The 14,371-nt window shown below is 38.5% G+C and overlaps 1 protein-coding gene across 4 annotated transcripts in view; it reads left to right on the plus strand.

Moving 5' to 3' along the window:
• The window catches only part of ephb3b (eph receptor B3b), a 65,789-nt gene that overhangs the window by 20,997 nt on the left and 30,421 nt on the right, over positions 1-14,371 (plus strand). For all 4 annotated transcript variants that reach the window (XM_014974771.2, XM_088005027.1, XM_088005028.1 and 1 more), the window contains exon 2: positions 11,504-11,568. In XM_014974771.2, the coding sequence (XP_014830257.1) occupies positions 11,504-11,568 (65 nt within the window). The remainder of the gene's footprint in view (positions 1-11,503; positions 11,569-14,371) is intronic.

The following is a 14,371-nucleotide window of genomic DNA, read 5'->3' on the forward strand; positions in this document are numbered from 1 at the left end:
TGTTTGTTTTTTATGTTGCATAAGTAGCTGCTTGTTCATTTATTCACATTAATTAGTGCTAATGTCTGGGTATTCAATGGATATTATGCGTTTTTTCTATTAACTGGGTTCCTTAAAAGCATCTTAATTATTTCTACATCTGGATATTTATGGAAAAAGAAAATAGATCGTTAAGTATATGTCATCCATCCATCGCTGCACTTTTTTCTTTCTGTTTGCCCTTTGCTAAACTGCCTTTGAGCAAACCTATTTTTACTATTAAAAACAAAGGAATGCTTTGATGAAACATGTTCGTAAGCAACACACTTTCTGCAAATGCATGTTAAAAAGTGAAGAGGGAACCCAAAAGTTTCCTCGGCTGCTCGCTACTTTTATTTGTGTCAAAAGCTCTGGTTTTGAAAGCTTAAAATCATTACCTGCTGCATGTGCATTGATATGTATCAGTGTGGTTGCATTTGCTTTCCTTTCATCTGTGTGGCACAGCTATAACTTGGTCAGAAATCGCTGTGGTTGAAGTCTTAACTGTGGTGTGTTTTAAACATATATTCCATGTAATAACGCTGATTCAAAGAGTAATAGATGAGACAAATCAACTGCTGGGGTGAAAGCAACCCCTCCAGAATGCTCTACCACACACAAACAGAAACAAATTGCTTCAAACTCACAAACACCCACAAAATTTGAAAACGGGGTCGGTATTTCCATATCCACGTCTTCCAGGTAAAACCAAACGTGCTACTCACTTGCTTGTTTGCATTTTTCAGTCGTGGCTGGTTGAGTCATCAGTCAGGAAACTGGGTGATTCTATCTAAACGTCTCACGCAAAGGTGTGCAGAGACAAGGACGTTAGTGCATGCTTGTATACCTTTAATTTATAAGCTTGTATTTCCTTTAAATCATGCTTACTGTTGGCATTTGAGGTTTTGTTTTATTGGAAAAAGAGAAAACTCGGACTAAATCATAAAATGTTGTAAAACTTTGAGGGGATATGAGCAAAATCTTTCCCGGATGAATGTGCTTAAAAAATGTTTCATTTATGGAAAAGTTTGAGGCAATTCTTTCCATGTTGGGCGATATAAACATTCCATGTCTCTACAGAAATCTGGTGTGGTGCCCATTTCCTGGGGTGGTTAAACACAGGCAGACTTTATGTCCTTAAAGTAATCATTTCAAAATGAGGACCATGTCTTTCCGCTATGAAAGTTTGCAAACCGAAGATACAAAACAACCAGTACTTTGTAGATTGCAAGTTCATTTGATATTTCAACAGAGAACTTTGTAATTTTGATGCACCAAGGGGCGTTGTAATATTATGATTCATAAATGTTTCTTGCAAAAAGGAAGTCTGCCATGCAAAGCCATTCTAATTACTGTCACATCTGACAACGTCTGGAAAAATACATGCATGCTATTATTATTGACCATCCATCCATCTATTCCCATATAAAGCTAAACCTTTACATCTAGTGCTTTATGTTTGTGGCCCTCACTTTATTAGACTCTTATGAGGGTCTAATACTTAGACTTTTATTTAGAAGAAAAGAAATGCAGAAGACATTGTTGGGTTGTTGCCCTATTATATTAACAGTTTGCTTAAGCCACTTTTTGATTTTTTTTTAAATCGGGCAGGATTGGGTATTCTTGGTAAAAAACAAACAAAAAAAACATTGACAGACATATGAATAACAGATGAGCACTGTGAGAATGCTGTTGCTTGTTAACTGTTACACGCCAGGGGCAATAAAATCGGCGTCCACTTTGTAGCTTTCTATCTCCTGTAAACTTTCACTGATTTTTAAAGGACTGTCTTTAAACATCTCTAGTTAAAAATGTGAGAAGGTGTTTGGTCAAATGCACTGTGAACAGACGTTCTCTAAAACACAGTTTAAATGTTTAAATTTGCAAAAAACATAAAAAAAGTGTAATGTTTTTAAGAGCAGGACCAAATTAGAATTAGATAATAAAATACACCAAGTAATGTAATTTGATTCTTGTTAATTGATAATTATTGATAAAACCTAAAACCTCTCATGGACCCAGTATTGTGTAATATTCATCCATTTTCATTAGCCGGGTGTATCTTTTGTCTGTAAATCTGAGAATTATTTTGCAGCCAGCTTAAAACAATCAAAAACATCGAACAGTTTTCTTTCAGGGAGATCTTTGTTAAACCTTAAGTGAAAACCTTTCTAATTACATGCCAGAGCAAACGGACAACATTTCACAGTCATTAATACTCAGGTTTTTTTCTCAAAACTTTGGAATTACTAAAAACCCAGTAAATCACACGCTGGGACATGTCTGACAAAAGATAAATTGATAAATGGATGAAAGAGGGAAGAGAGGTCGACTGTCCTTGCCACCCAGTTGTGAAACACATCATCGGAAAGACAAATCGATGGCCACATTCCCCTCGCACTGCATGTGAAGTGCAGCTTTCACAGCACTGAAAAGAAAAAGGTTCTTTCTGTTGCAACATTTAAAAATCTTTATCTGAGGACAAGTAGTGAAGTCTTTATCTTACAGGTGAACAACTGTAAAGAAAATGTTGTCTGGCTGACAAGTAAACATTGTGCAGGCCCTTTCAGAAGGGAGTGTTTGTTGATTTCAGCCGTCTGCGTGCATTCCCATATCTGTATTTTTCTGCACATTCCCAAAGCATGTCTGGACATATGCCTGCTTTTGTAAACATATGAATAAGACTGAATTTAACTAATAGTGGTATTTATTTATTTATTTATTTGCAAGATGTGACATAAACTTGAAAAATGCCTAGAACTTACACTTACATGTGTAATTCGAGTTTTAGATGAGGAAACGACTACCTCTGGATTGTTCTTCCAGCAATCAATTGTTGAAAACAGACTGATGCTTATTTTCCACTGTGGCAACTGCTGTGGTGGTTGTGTGCCTGAATGATGAGGCTCTGGTCCACATTATGTTGCAAATTTTGATATACTGTTTTTCTTTGTTTGCACTTCTCGTCCAAACACAATCAGTGTTTCTGGTAATTTTTTTTTTTTAAAGTTGTTGGATTTGGTTGATTTGAAAAAAAAAAAAAAAACTCTTGTTTGTGGTGTGTACTTGTGGACTGGATATCCAGAGACTTCCAAAATTGAAAACCTTGAGGTTCATTCTGTGTTAAAAAGCACATCATCATCATTATGAACCATTTTATATTTTATTTCTTCATCTAGAGCACTGTTTCACTCTGTTTTTGATAAACCCGTTATGTAAAGTAAGATGAAGAAGTGAATGACAGAGGATTTTTTTTCCATGCTCATGGTTATCTTCTTTTTAATTTTAATGTAGCTAAAGTTTTACAGCAATTTTTTTTTTGTAGTCTCAGAAAGTAAAGATGATTTATTGTCAAAACAGATCTAATGATATTTAATGTGAATCCAGGGCAGACTTATGAAAAAACTTATCACAAACTATTCTATAGACAGAGTCAGATTGTTTCCCCCCCCCCCACAAAAAAAAAATGTTTCCACCTCCCGTTAGGGGCACTTAATGAATAAAAACAAGACATGGCAAAACACTGTTTTCAGTAATGTGCAGATTTTTTTTTTTTTTTTTTTTTAAACGTAGACCATTCACTTCTACCTTAGCTTATCTCTACCATCATACTGATGAGAAAGAAGCAAATTTAAAACAAAAGGTACATTTACTGATGAATGGACAAATTCAGGCACAAACATGCTGACGCACTTAGGCTCCCTCACACAGACGCACACCTGGTTCTTTAGACAGCTGCCCTCAGGGCTACCTGTGTGTCAGATCCTCTGTGGGTTGTAATTAGGAGGGTGGAAGCGATGGGAGGATAGGGGAAAAGAGAGAGAAGGAGATGAGAGAAAGAGAACCAGGCAGAAAGAAGATAAAGAAGAAGAAAGGGATGTTAAAAACGACAAAATAAAAACAAAGTGACCCATTCCAATAGCAGGAACTAAAAGAGAAATGATCTGCCTTTGAAAGCTGCAGAAGCTAAACACACATGTACACACACACACACACGCACCCACACACACACACACACACACGGAGACGTGTTTCATTGCTCATGTCCTTCGTGCTGTGAACGAAGCCCTTTCTTCTTGTATTGAAACAGTTTTGCTCTGCTCCGACAAGCTCAGCTTAATAATCTGTAGAAAAACAAACAACAAAAACTTGTTTGTGTGTATTTATCACAAAGTCGCAGAGTCACTGGTAAGAACTGTTTGTCAGAAATTGCCTCTTGAGACATGATGGGCTAAACAGGAACACAAAAAAGCCATGCAGTCTGAAATCCATGCAAAGTACTCGGCTTTATGTACCTTTTGGCAGTGAGGAAAAGCAAACCCAGAGCTGTAATGTCCCTCAGTGACAAATAGAAGAGGGCAAAAACTTGATTTCATTAAACTTCATCACTGGTTCATCAAGGGGGAAGTGGGAGAAAAGAAGAGATGGAACGGGAGCTTATTTACCCATTATCTGTGGTGTTACACTGTTGGCACACAGAGACACACGGAGGATAAACGTCTTGTGTGACAGCCATTGTGAGATGACTGACAGTGAGTGGTAGCTTGAGGAAGTGTGTGTCAACATATGTGTGTGCTCACAGGGAGGGATTGTCATGGGAGGCAAGTCTGCCCAGGAATTCCACAGAGGAATCAACTCCTTGGCTTGTCCGTGTTGCAGTCACCAATTACCGTGTGCGTGTGCGCAAGCATGTGTGTGTATGCTTGGTGGGGGTTGAAGTAGAGGCCTTTCCTGAAAATGGAGGGGACTTCTCCTAATCATCGCCCTCTGGCCTTGGACAAAGGCAAAAAGACTGCTTGGACAATTTGAATTTGAATAGCATCTCTCCTCCTGCCCTCTTTTCTTCTGTGTCTGTCTTCCTCTTTTCACCGCCTGAGCTTCACTTCAGTTTGGGTAACAAAAGTGGAGCCAACAAAGATGGCCCACAAAGCAATCAGGCTAATAGTGCTAATAAGTTGAGCGTGGGGTCCTCGCTCCCAGTGTTGACACATTTCACTGTTTCTCTGACTAAACAGAGGCTGGAGTGTTTGGAAACCAGACAGCGCAGTATTTTAATGGAGTGGCTACCCCATGCCAGGTTGCCATGTGCTTGGGCTGTTTGACTGTAGAGGAACACAACAATAGCAAGTTTGGGAAAAGGTGGAGAGACGATAATTAAGTGGGGGAAAGCATCAGGGGAAGAGATTTGAGGAAGGAGTTATTAGCACTCTGCAAGTTATATTTTTCGAAGGAGGTTTGATGCTCCACACAAAATACTGCTTTTGCTTTGTATTTATTTTGCACCCAGGTCTTTACAGTATTGATGAAGTATTTAGGCAAGATTTTCTTGTTTACTAAAGCATTTCACGCGTGCCTTGTGGTTGTCGAAACATAAGGTTTCGTTAAACTGTCACCTGACGGAAGCACGCTAACAAAAATTGGCATGCTAAAAAGCACAAACAGTCACGGTGAGATCTAAGCTTAACCCCTCACCTGTCTGCTCCTTGAGACCAGAGGACTTGTAAAAAGTCTATGCATGCCTGTCTCTCAATAATAGCCCTTCTTCCGCTTTCCTCCTTTGGCCCCTCTTTTTTTTCTTCCTTTTGAGAAGCCTGCTTGTTGGAACAAAGAAATATTTTAAGGCGCTTGTAACTCTGTGCGATGTGTGCGTGAGTGTGTGTACACACACACACACATCCGCACGGGTGTGTGCGTGCATATGTGTGTTGGATGCGGCCGTAGGGACGAATGCTTCAGTGCCCTCCTCTGTTATTAGGCCTGGCCTGTCATTATGGGATTAGTCTGTAGGGGTTTGTGTTTTTTCATGCTTGTGTGTTTGTGTGCGTGCGTGTGTGTGTGTGTGTGTGTGTGTGTGTGTGTGTGTGTGTGTGTGCGTGTAAGCAGTTGTTTGCTTGTGTATGATCTCCCCGAGCCTGTTTGTACTACTACAATTTTTCTCACACAGTCATAGCATGCTGAGAAAACAAATGTCTCTGCCATTTTCCCCCCAGTTGTTAAGGTAATCCCAGGTGCATTTGACCTCTATTATAAATAACACTTTACTAAAGCAGTTCTCAGGTTGCACAAACAGTAAGTTGCTAATTGAAAAGACTTGGTAAGCAATGGGTGGTTGGAAAAACAGTCCCCCGTACACTGCATGTCACATCCATCAATGTGTTGCGAAAAAAAACATGAGCGATGACACAGAGGATTGCAAGAAAAAGAGAGGGGAATTGAGGAGAAGTAGCTGAGGTCTCCACTTACTTCTTAGTGTCCACAAAAACACACCAGTCAGGGATTGCTGAAACACATCTGCTTGCTTTAATTATGGAAGGTCATAATAGGCTGGCTTGCAAACCGTCTGCCGAAAAGAAGACAGAAGAACTAGAAACCAAGAACAAAGTAATTTCTCACCCGCATGTTTTGTGTCCGTTTCTTGGTAAAAATATCCAAAAACTGAACCAGACAAATACACACTTATACCTCAGGACAATTTAGAGACACATTGATTTAAGAGTGATGTTTTTTTAATTGTGGGAGGAAGCTAGAGTACTCAGAGAGAAACCATGCAGACCAGAGAAAACATGCAAAAAAAAAAAAAGAAGAAAAAAGAAAGACCCCAGGAGAGGATTTGAATTCAGGACATTCTTGCTGCATGTCAGTTCCACCAACTGCTCCACTGCTCAGCCCCCTTAATTGTATTTCTTAAAAGCAAGCATAATTGTTGTTTTTTCTTCTTCTGCTCATGTTTTGGTGGTATGTTTGCTCCCTCCTTTTCCCCCACCCCCTGAATGAGAGGATAAATATGTACAGTCCTGGTCATGAAAGTCTGGCCTGCATCCCAAAGTCTGCTGAGTCTCCTAAAAACAGGCACATCCAAATAGTGAAATTTATGCCACTCAGGCCTCATGGTCAAGGCAATCCTTGAGCAGACTGGAAGGTCTGAATTTGGTCCAAATAGAAGTATGAGATTGTTAAATGGAAGGAAAAATGAAAGAACGATGAAGTAGATTGATATTTTACATGGAATGATGACAAAAAGGGAATATGGCTTAAATATATTTAACAGTCTTGTGTAAGGCATACGTACTTCCCTCAATACCCTCATAGCCTCTTTCATACAACCCTCCTGTCATAAACCTGCAAAGACAGGCTCCTCTCTGAGCTGCCGCTGGCATTCATAAATCACAAATTAATCTTGCAGTACACCTCACATGTGAGCTTCCAAAACTCCAGCTGGCACAGCTAAGGAGGCATGGAGGTAAACTCAGCGGGGTCTATTAAAGGCTCCTCACATAAAATTAGTTTTAGACATAAAGGACAAAAAACAAGGTGGGGTGTGAGACCTTACCACTTTAGCTCAGTTTTCTAGTATTACTACTACTGAAAGAACTACCCATTGTTGAAGTCTAATTTTAATATCAGTGGTAAAAAAAAAATTACATACGTTGTGCATCTTTGCTTTTTTCACTTTAATCTCCCAGTAGTGAACAGTTCTGATTTGACTGCAAGTTCAAATCAGGACTTGCAATATTCCAGTGCAATATTCCAGAAAATACAGTAAAAAAGGGTCTAAATTCCAACTTAAAGACACTCATATTTTACTCCTTTTTTCTATGTGCAGTTTATCATGATACGTTTACATGCTCATTCACTTGATTTACTCTCTTTGCCTCATTATTCACAACCTGAGCTACAATCACTCCTTCTCATGTTTTATACTTGTGAAGAATAGAGTTCAAACAGAGAGATAAAACACAGAGAAAAAAAAATTTCTTTATATCGAAGAGTCTCTTATTCTCTTTAGTTTCACAAAGCTTTTGTTTTTTTTCTCTCCTCCAACTTGCCCTTCTGGTTTTCTTTACCGTCTATTTCTCTTCTCCTCATCCAGGCCCATTGGGCAACCTTCCAGTCCATTCTTAGAGGCTTTCAAAGATTGTTTACTTTGAAAGACACCTTTCCCTCTTTAATCTTTCTTAGTCTGAATCCTTGTGCTTTATCTTCTATATAGAATAAATCTGTCAGTTTGGTGCTGAAAACTCTTCCTTTGTTCATGAGCTTAATGCACTTTTTTCTTGTTTGGTATGTTGCGGGTGCCTTTTGCCAACGCTTTTTATAATAGCAGTACACATACATGTGTTGCCCGATATTTTCTAACCAGCTAACAAGCTTCAGCTAAGTAGATGAGAAATGCAGATGTGCATACACAGAGGGCGAGTGTGCGTGAGTGTGAGTGTGTGTGGGGTGGGGGGTCGACAGGTTAGATTGGGGTCATTCTGTGCTTTTACTGTGGCCCATTGACTCAGGATTGATGCTCCACTTTGACCACAATGTGGGGCTTTGCTCCCAATAGACACGCACATAATTACCTTCTGCCACTGACGCACAAAAAACCAGCCAGGCACGCACACATAGACTCAATCCCAGTTTGGTGAAACAATGCACATGCACCGAAAAAGGAGGGGTTATAGAAAACACCTGCACTCCAGAATGATCTACTGCCCAGACCACAGGCCTGGGCAGCGTATCTGTTTGCTTTGCAAATCTGCCTTTCTGCCACACGGTTCTTGTTCTTTCATTCTCATCACTGGTGTTGCAACCCTGTCAGTCATTGGGTTTCACTGTGTTGTCATTTTTTTTCTGCAAGGTCAGCTCGAGTAACATCCAGACTTGCATACATGCGACCTAGTTGTAATGATAAAGACCAGGCAGAGAAGGTATATCATTTTCACCACACCAACGTGCATACCTGTTTATCTGTCAGTAATAAGCCTCAAATCACAGAGTGTCACAATGTGAGTCAGGGGAAGTTTTGCCATAATATTTGCTGACAGTCTCTGAGAAACAGACACTAGTAAACTGTAATTTAGGTGAGAAGGCAACAGCAGATTAGTTTCATTATGTGTTTTAATTGGGCAACCGTGCCTCAGTGGATAGACTAGTTGTCTTGTAAGTTGTGGGTTTGATCCCAGCTTCCTTCTGCCTTGTCGATGTGCCCTTAACCCAAAGTTACCTACCAATCTGTGTATGGGCTTATGAATGTGTCTGCTTTTGTGAGTGCAATTGGCTGGATGTGTGAGGTGCTTTATAAATTTAGTCCACTTAACATTTTAAAGTATCAACAAAAACAAAAAAAGTTCAGTTCTTCAAGCATTTCTTCAGTTCTTGAACTGGTTTAGAGTAAAGCCCTCAACCAATGTTCCTCAGGGGGAACAAGTCAGTATCACAAGAGATTGCAACCGAGGATGTTTTACTTTCTCCAGAACAATCTTGAACATGAGGATGATATATGCTATCAGTGTATTGTGCATGTCAGGCACACTGTCACTCTGTGTGCTGGGGTAAAAGTCTACAAGAATTCTTCCCCCTGGGGAACATGCCATTCTTAAGAGTTAGCCATAATTCATCAGGAGCTCGGCGTTTGTCATAGCCAGTCTTCCTAAGTGCATCGATTGTGATAGCAAATATATGGTGAAATGGGAGAAATTTGGGTTACAAGCAGAAATGCATCAGTTATAGATTTTGAATCCAATTTCTGATCAGCAAATTCGTACAACTTTGACATGCAGATACATGTTTTAATAATAAAAGTGTTCCAGAAAACAAACCAATGCTTTCTTAAAAACATTCAAAGATTACAGAGCTTACTCTGAAGGATTTCAAATCTACAAAGACACTGAAATACTGCACATTGTGCAGCAAACGCATCTGTAAATAAAACAAATCTCAAATTAATTGCAGTTTATCTGACTTACCTTTTTTATCTCACCTAAGAGAGACTATTACTCACTCTGATTTTTCTGTTGTGAGTTATATTTCCATAAGACCATTTAACAATAAATAACTTGTGTCCAACTTACTTTAATACTGGAACAAAAAGAGTAATTTATTTATTGAGACTATGAAAGAGCCTCAAGCAGACTGTCTGTGAATCGATCAATTTTTATTTAGACTACATCAAGATAATGACAAAGTAACAACATTGCTCACAGTTTAAACCGTCTTTAGGATTTTATTTTCTCATTTACCATAAGTACTGCAATACCTTTGCAAACTGTAAACAATGATCTCTGTGTATATTTTCCTGAAAGAATAAATGCAACCAAACCTTAAATGGGAAATTCACGGTATACCAACTCAGTGTTTGCTCATCTCTCCCTTTGTGGCGGCCTCTAACAAATTTTATGCATCGTTTGACTTTTTCGAAAACCCCAATAAGATTAAAAATAGCTCTGTCTTCATCACTCAGTAATAACTTCCACACTAAAGAGTAGTTCCTGTAAGACTGACATTGGGGAAAATGATAGGTTTTTTTGTGTTTTGTTACTGATCCAAGTGTAAAATCATCCTATTCTGGTCACCATAACATTTAAAGTCATGAAAATGGATTTTGAACATGAGTTTTATTCCCTATCACCTCACCAAGTGAAGTAAAATTATTAGGAAAAACCAGATCAAGAGAAAGATTGCAGCTAAAAAAAAAACTTTTTTCAGGCCTTTTCCTTGAAACCTCATTAGTGAAATGAACCTTACATTTTTTTAAATGAACAGATACAGCACAAGCACACTTTTTTCTGCATGCTGTTTCATCATCTTTTACCATCATGTAGAACAGCGCGGCGGTTGAGATAATAACTGTGGCTGCACACTGTGCCTAGAGCGTCAGGTAGTAAAAGAACCGACATTTATAGCCTCCCTTCCCTTTTCTAACAAAGCTGGTAGCTCGTTGCCGGTAAAAATTAGAGAGTGGAAAGTCAGCAGGAAAAGAAGGGATTTGCCACAGAGGTCCACCATTTTGTTTAGTCCTTTGTATGTGTGAGTGTATTTGAGTTTGCCAAGAGATAGATGTTAAAAAGTGAGCTTAACCTGAAGTGTGTCCACACCCAGTTATTGACACAAAGTGATATGTGATTGAAGCTTTCTGACCTCTGGATCCCCCACAATCTCCTTCTTTGTGGCTCTAAACTTTATTACCTCTCGCTCCATTCAAGCCTTCTGTTGGGTTGTGTATATTGCAGGAGTTTTACAACATGCTGCTTACTGTATGTGTGTGTGTGTGTGTGTGTGTGCGTGCGTGAGTGTGTGTGTATGTGTGTAAGTGCCCTGTGTGAAACCAAAACAACTTCTCTTTGAGTTTTGCCGCCTTGTTTAAAACAACCGTCTAATTGGGACTAATTAGCCATATGAGAATCTACAATAAGATTTTACACAATACCTCGCTGATCAGACACTTCTATTTCTGTCTCCCTCTTCGTTCTTGCTACATACAGGAAAGCACACAATATTCTGCGTTAGTTTAATTGGACTGAATGTGCTGAAAATGTATCCAACTGTTCAGTTATTCTTGCAGTTATCTGAGAACGGTGACGGTCAAAGCCTCTTATCTGTTGCTTGAAACTCTTATACAATTTTTATGACGTTGTTGTAAAACCATTGAAAGTTCTATTGACCTATTCTCTTCTTCTCTGTCTGACCTAAATGCCTTCTTTCTTCCTCCAATTTACAGAGACACTGATGGACACAAAGTGGGCCACGACGGAGTTAGCGTGGACTGCACACCCTGAGACCGGGGTAAGTTTGGATCATCAATCTCTTCACTCCTGGGACCAGAGGGTGGTGTGGGCATGATAGCGACAGCTGTTTAGGGCCAAGCTTTGGGCAAACACAATTTGTTTACAAGTATGTATTCAATAATAAAATATAGGTATAATTTTAATAATCTTTAAGGATAAATGTTATAGGTACTTAGCGTAAATTATTATAGAAGTCTTGTTTATAATTGTATGTTGTTGTTTTTTTTAAAATCAAGTACTAATTCATGAGAACTAAGTACAACCTTTGTGTAAACGTACAATAAAGTAAAATAAATAGTCAGGCTCTATCACTATTTATTTTTTTTAAGCGTGAGCTGAGTGTAAATGGCTATTAATCACTGTAGAGAACAGATGTCCAACTCCAGGCCTTGATGGCAAGAGTCCTGCAAAATTTAGATATGTCTCTGTTGTAGCTTCTGAAATAAGAAAAGGAAAGATATGACTGTTAATATAAAATATGTTTTTCATTGGAAACTTTTAGCTTAATTTCAAAACCCATTTGATGTCAATTTTTTATGCAATCAAGAAGACATCCAAGAAAGCGAATAGGCCCACGAGTTGGAAAATGCTTAGGTCAGCTGTACATCAACTTAAAATGACTCATAAAGTTGTCTTAATAATCTTCATCGGGATATGCTTTTAATGATTAGGAAAAATATTTGCTGCCCAGTCTCACATGTTCTTTTTTTTCCTCAGTAATTTCTCTTAAGGCACCTGAAAAGTTGGCCATTGGGTAATTCTTTGAATGCTGAAATATGTTTAGTTTTAACCGATGCACATCCCCACTTCAACATTTACCTCACACACAAAATGCCAGCGACAGCCTATTCTTGCATTCCCATGTGGTGTTCACAAAGAGCCAAGCAGGAGCATAAAATCTTGACCTCTCCTCAGCTTTCCTTCAAAGGTTGCCAACGCTCCTCCTCTTACTTTTATGCAGTCCTCTGCAGCTTGTGTTTTCAAAGGTGGACCCAATATCTATTTTATTGTCTCCCTAACAATACTGGCACTGAGATCCTTCCTTAGCTGTTCTTAGCAGTCCACGCTCCTTCTGCCTTTTTGTCTTTCTGCTACTTAGCAGCTGATGAAGGCAGACACATTAGCCACCTCAGCTGTAAGCAATCAGGGGCCAAATCCCCTCTCGGCCTGTCATGACCTTTCTACTTCCCCCTTTTTTTTCCTTTTTCTCCTACTTCCATCTTTCCACATCCTTCTACTTCTGATAAAAGGCATGATAAAAGCAATCTATTTCAATATAATTTCATCAGTTCATTCTTTTCAATAGATAAGCACACAGTGACATATTTTGTATCGCCTATACCACAAATCTTCAGCCAAAAGATAGAAGAAATATTCTCCTTTGACGTTTTCTTTTATTATTTATCAGGAAACTGACAGAACTACTACTATCTGTCTACTTTTCTGCTTTTCTTTAGTTTGCTATTTAAAAAAAAAAAATCAAGCATCAATCCAATTGTCCTTCTTTCCATCCATCTGTAATAATGGACAGTGGATTGCATGTATTTAATCGTTTTGTCACATGACCTTTCTGATGGGGGACACGCATGTCAGAGGAAGTAATACACTGGCAGAGAGGATAAAATCAAACTTAAAAGATAGAGAGGAAAAAAAAACTAAATGAGAACATCTCTGTGTTACTTCAAGTGACAGGAAGCAACATAGAAATAAAGCCAAAAAAATATAACCACAGAAGAAGCATGCTTTACTCATCTTCACATAACTCATTTCTAGGAACAGATTGTGCATGCTTCTTATTAAATTGTTTCATTTCTGTCCCTGTCTTCAGAATTAGTATTTTCCAGTCACGCCATGTACCCTGCTTTACCGCTGTGTGATAGTGTGTGATACACTTTTGTGTCCAATGTTTGCAACTTCATGACCCTTCTTTGTCTTTGTGTATTTTCTTAGTTAATTTCCAATCATTGCAGCCATCGTTTATTGTGTGTAGGCTTGTCCAAAAGCTACATGGAAGATAAAGGGGGATTTCCACTTTTGCAAGCTTGTCAGATTTGAAGCAGTACCCACAGGGCTTTTTCGCAACCATTATTCCAAGTTGGCTTGTGAATTGTAATGACTATTCTTAAGGTAGTAATTGCACAAAGAGGCTGCATGCAAAGAGGCTGTTTGCAAAGAGCACATTTTAAAATCTATCCAACATCCTAAAACTGTTTTAAAAATCTGTTTTAGTAAACAACAGGTTTTCAGTTAATTACAATGTGTGTGTTTTTTTTTTTTTCATTTTTAACTTGTCCTTGGGGGCCACAGGAACCCTTCCAAAGGCTGGAGAAGGCCCTCTACCCTCAGTTTAGATACCCCCTTTTTTATGAAAAATAATTTTAGCTGTTTTTAAAATTGTAGCTTCTCAAAATGTTGGTGTAACTTGATATTATATAATGGTCAATGCCTAATGAAAACATTCTATAAAGCTTTCATAAAATCTTTTAGAATGCATTTTACATTTCAAGAGATGGTAAATAAGCTCATTTCTTCTACAATTACGGACTAAAGGTGAGATTATTTGTAATATCTAATAAAAGAAAAAGGGGAGCCATTTAAGTAAATATTACTGCAACAGTCAACATGTAAAAGAGCATCTTTAGTCAATAAAACCCAAAGTGCATTAAACTGTTCGGTCTTGCAGAACATTGTTATTATCTGTGAGTCACACTAAGCTCTTATGTCCAAAACAACCATAAATCCCTTCGCTCCTCACTGCTTGTAATAACTGATTATCAATTATGAATGTGTAACTGCTTTTT

Source organism: Poecilia mexicana, unplaced genomic scaffold, assembly GCF_051168715.1.
Source record: "Poecilia mexicana isolate PSO_F unplaced genomic scaffold, ASM5116871v1 scaffold_4, whole genome shotgun sequence".
Taxonomy (NCBI): Eukaryota; Metazoa; Chordata; class Actinopteri; order Cyprinodontiformes; family Poeciliidae; genus Poecilia; species Poecilia mexicana.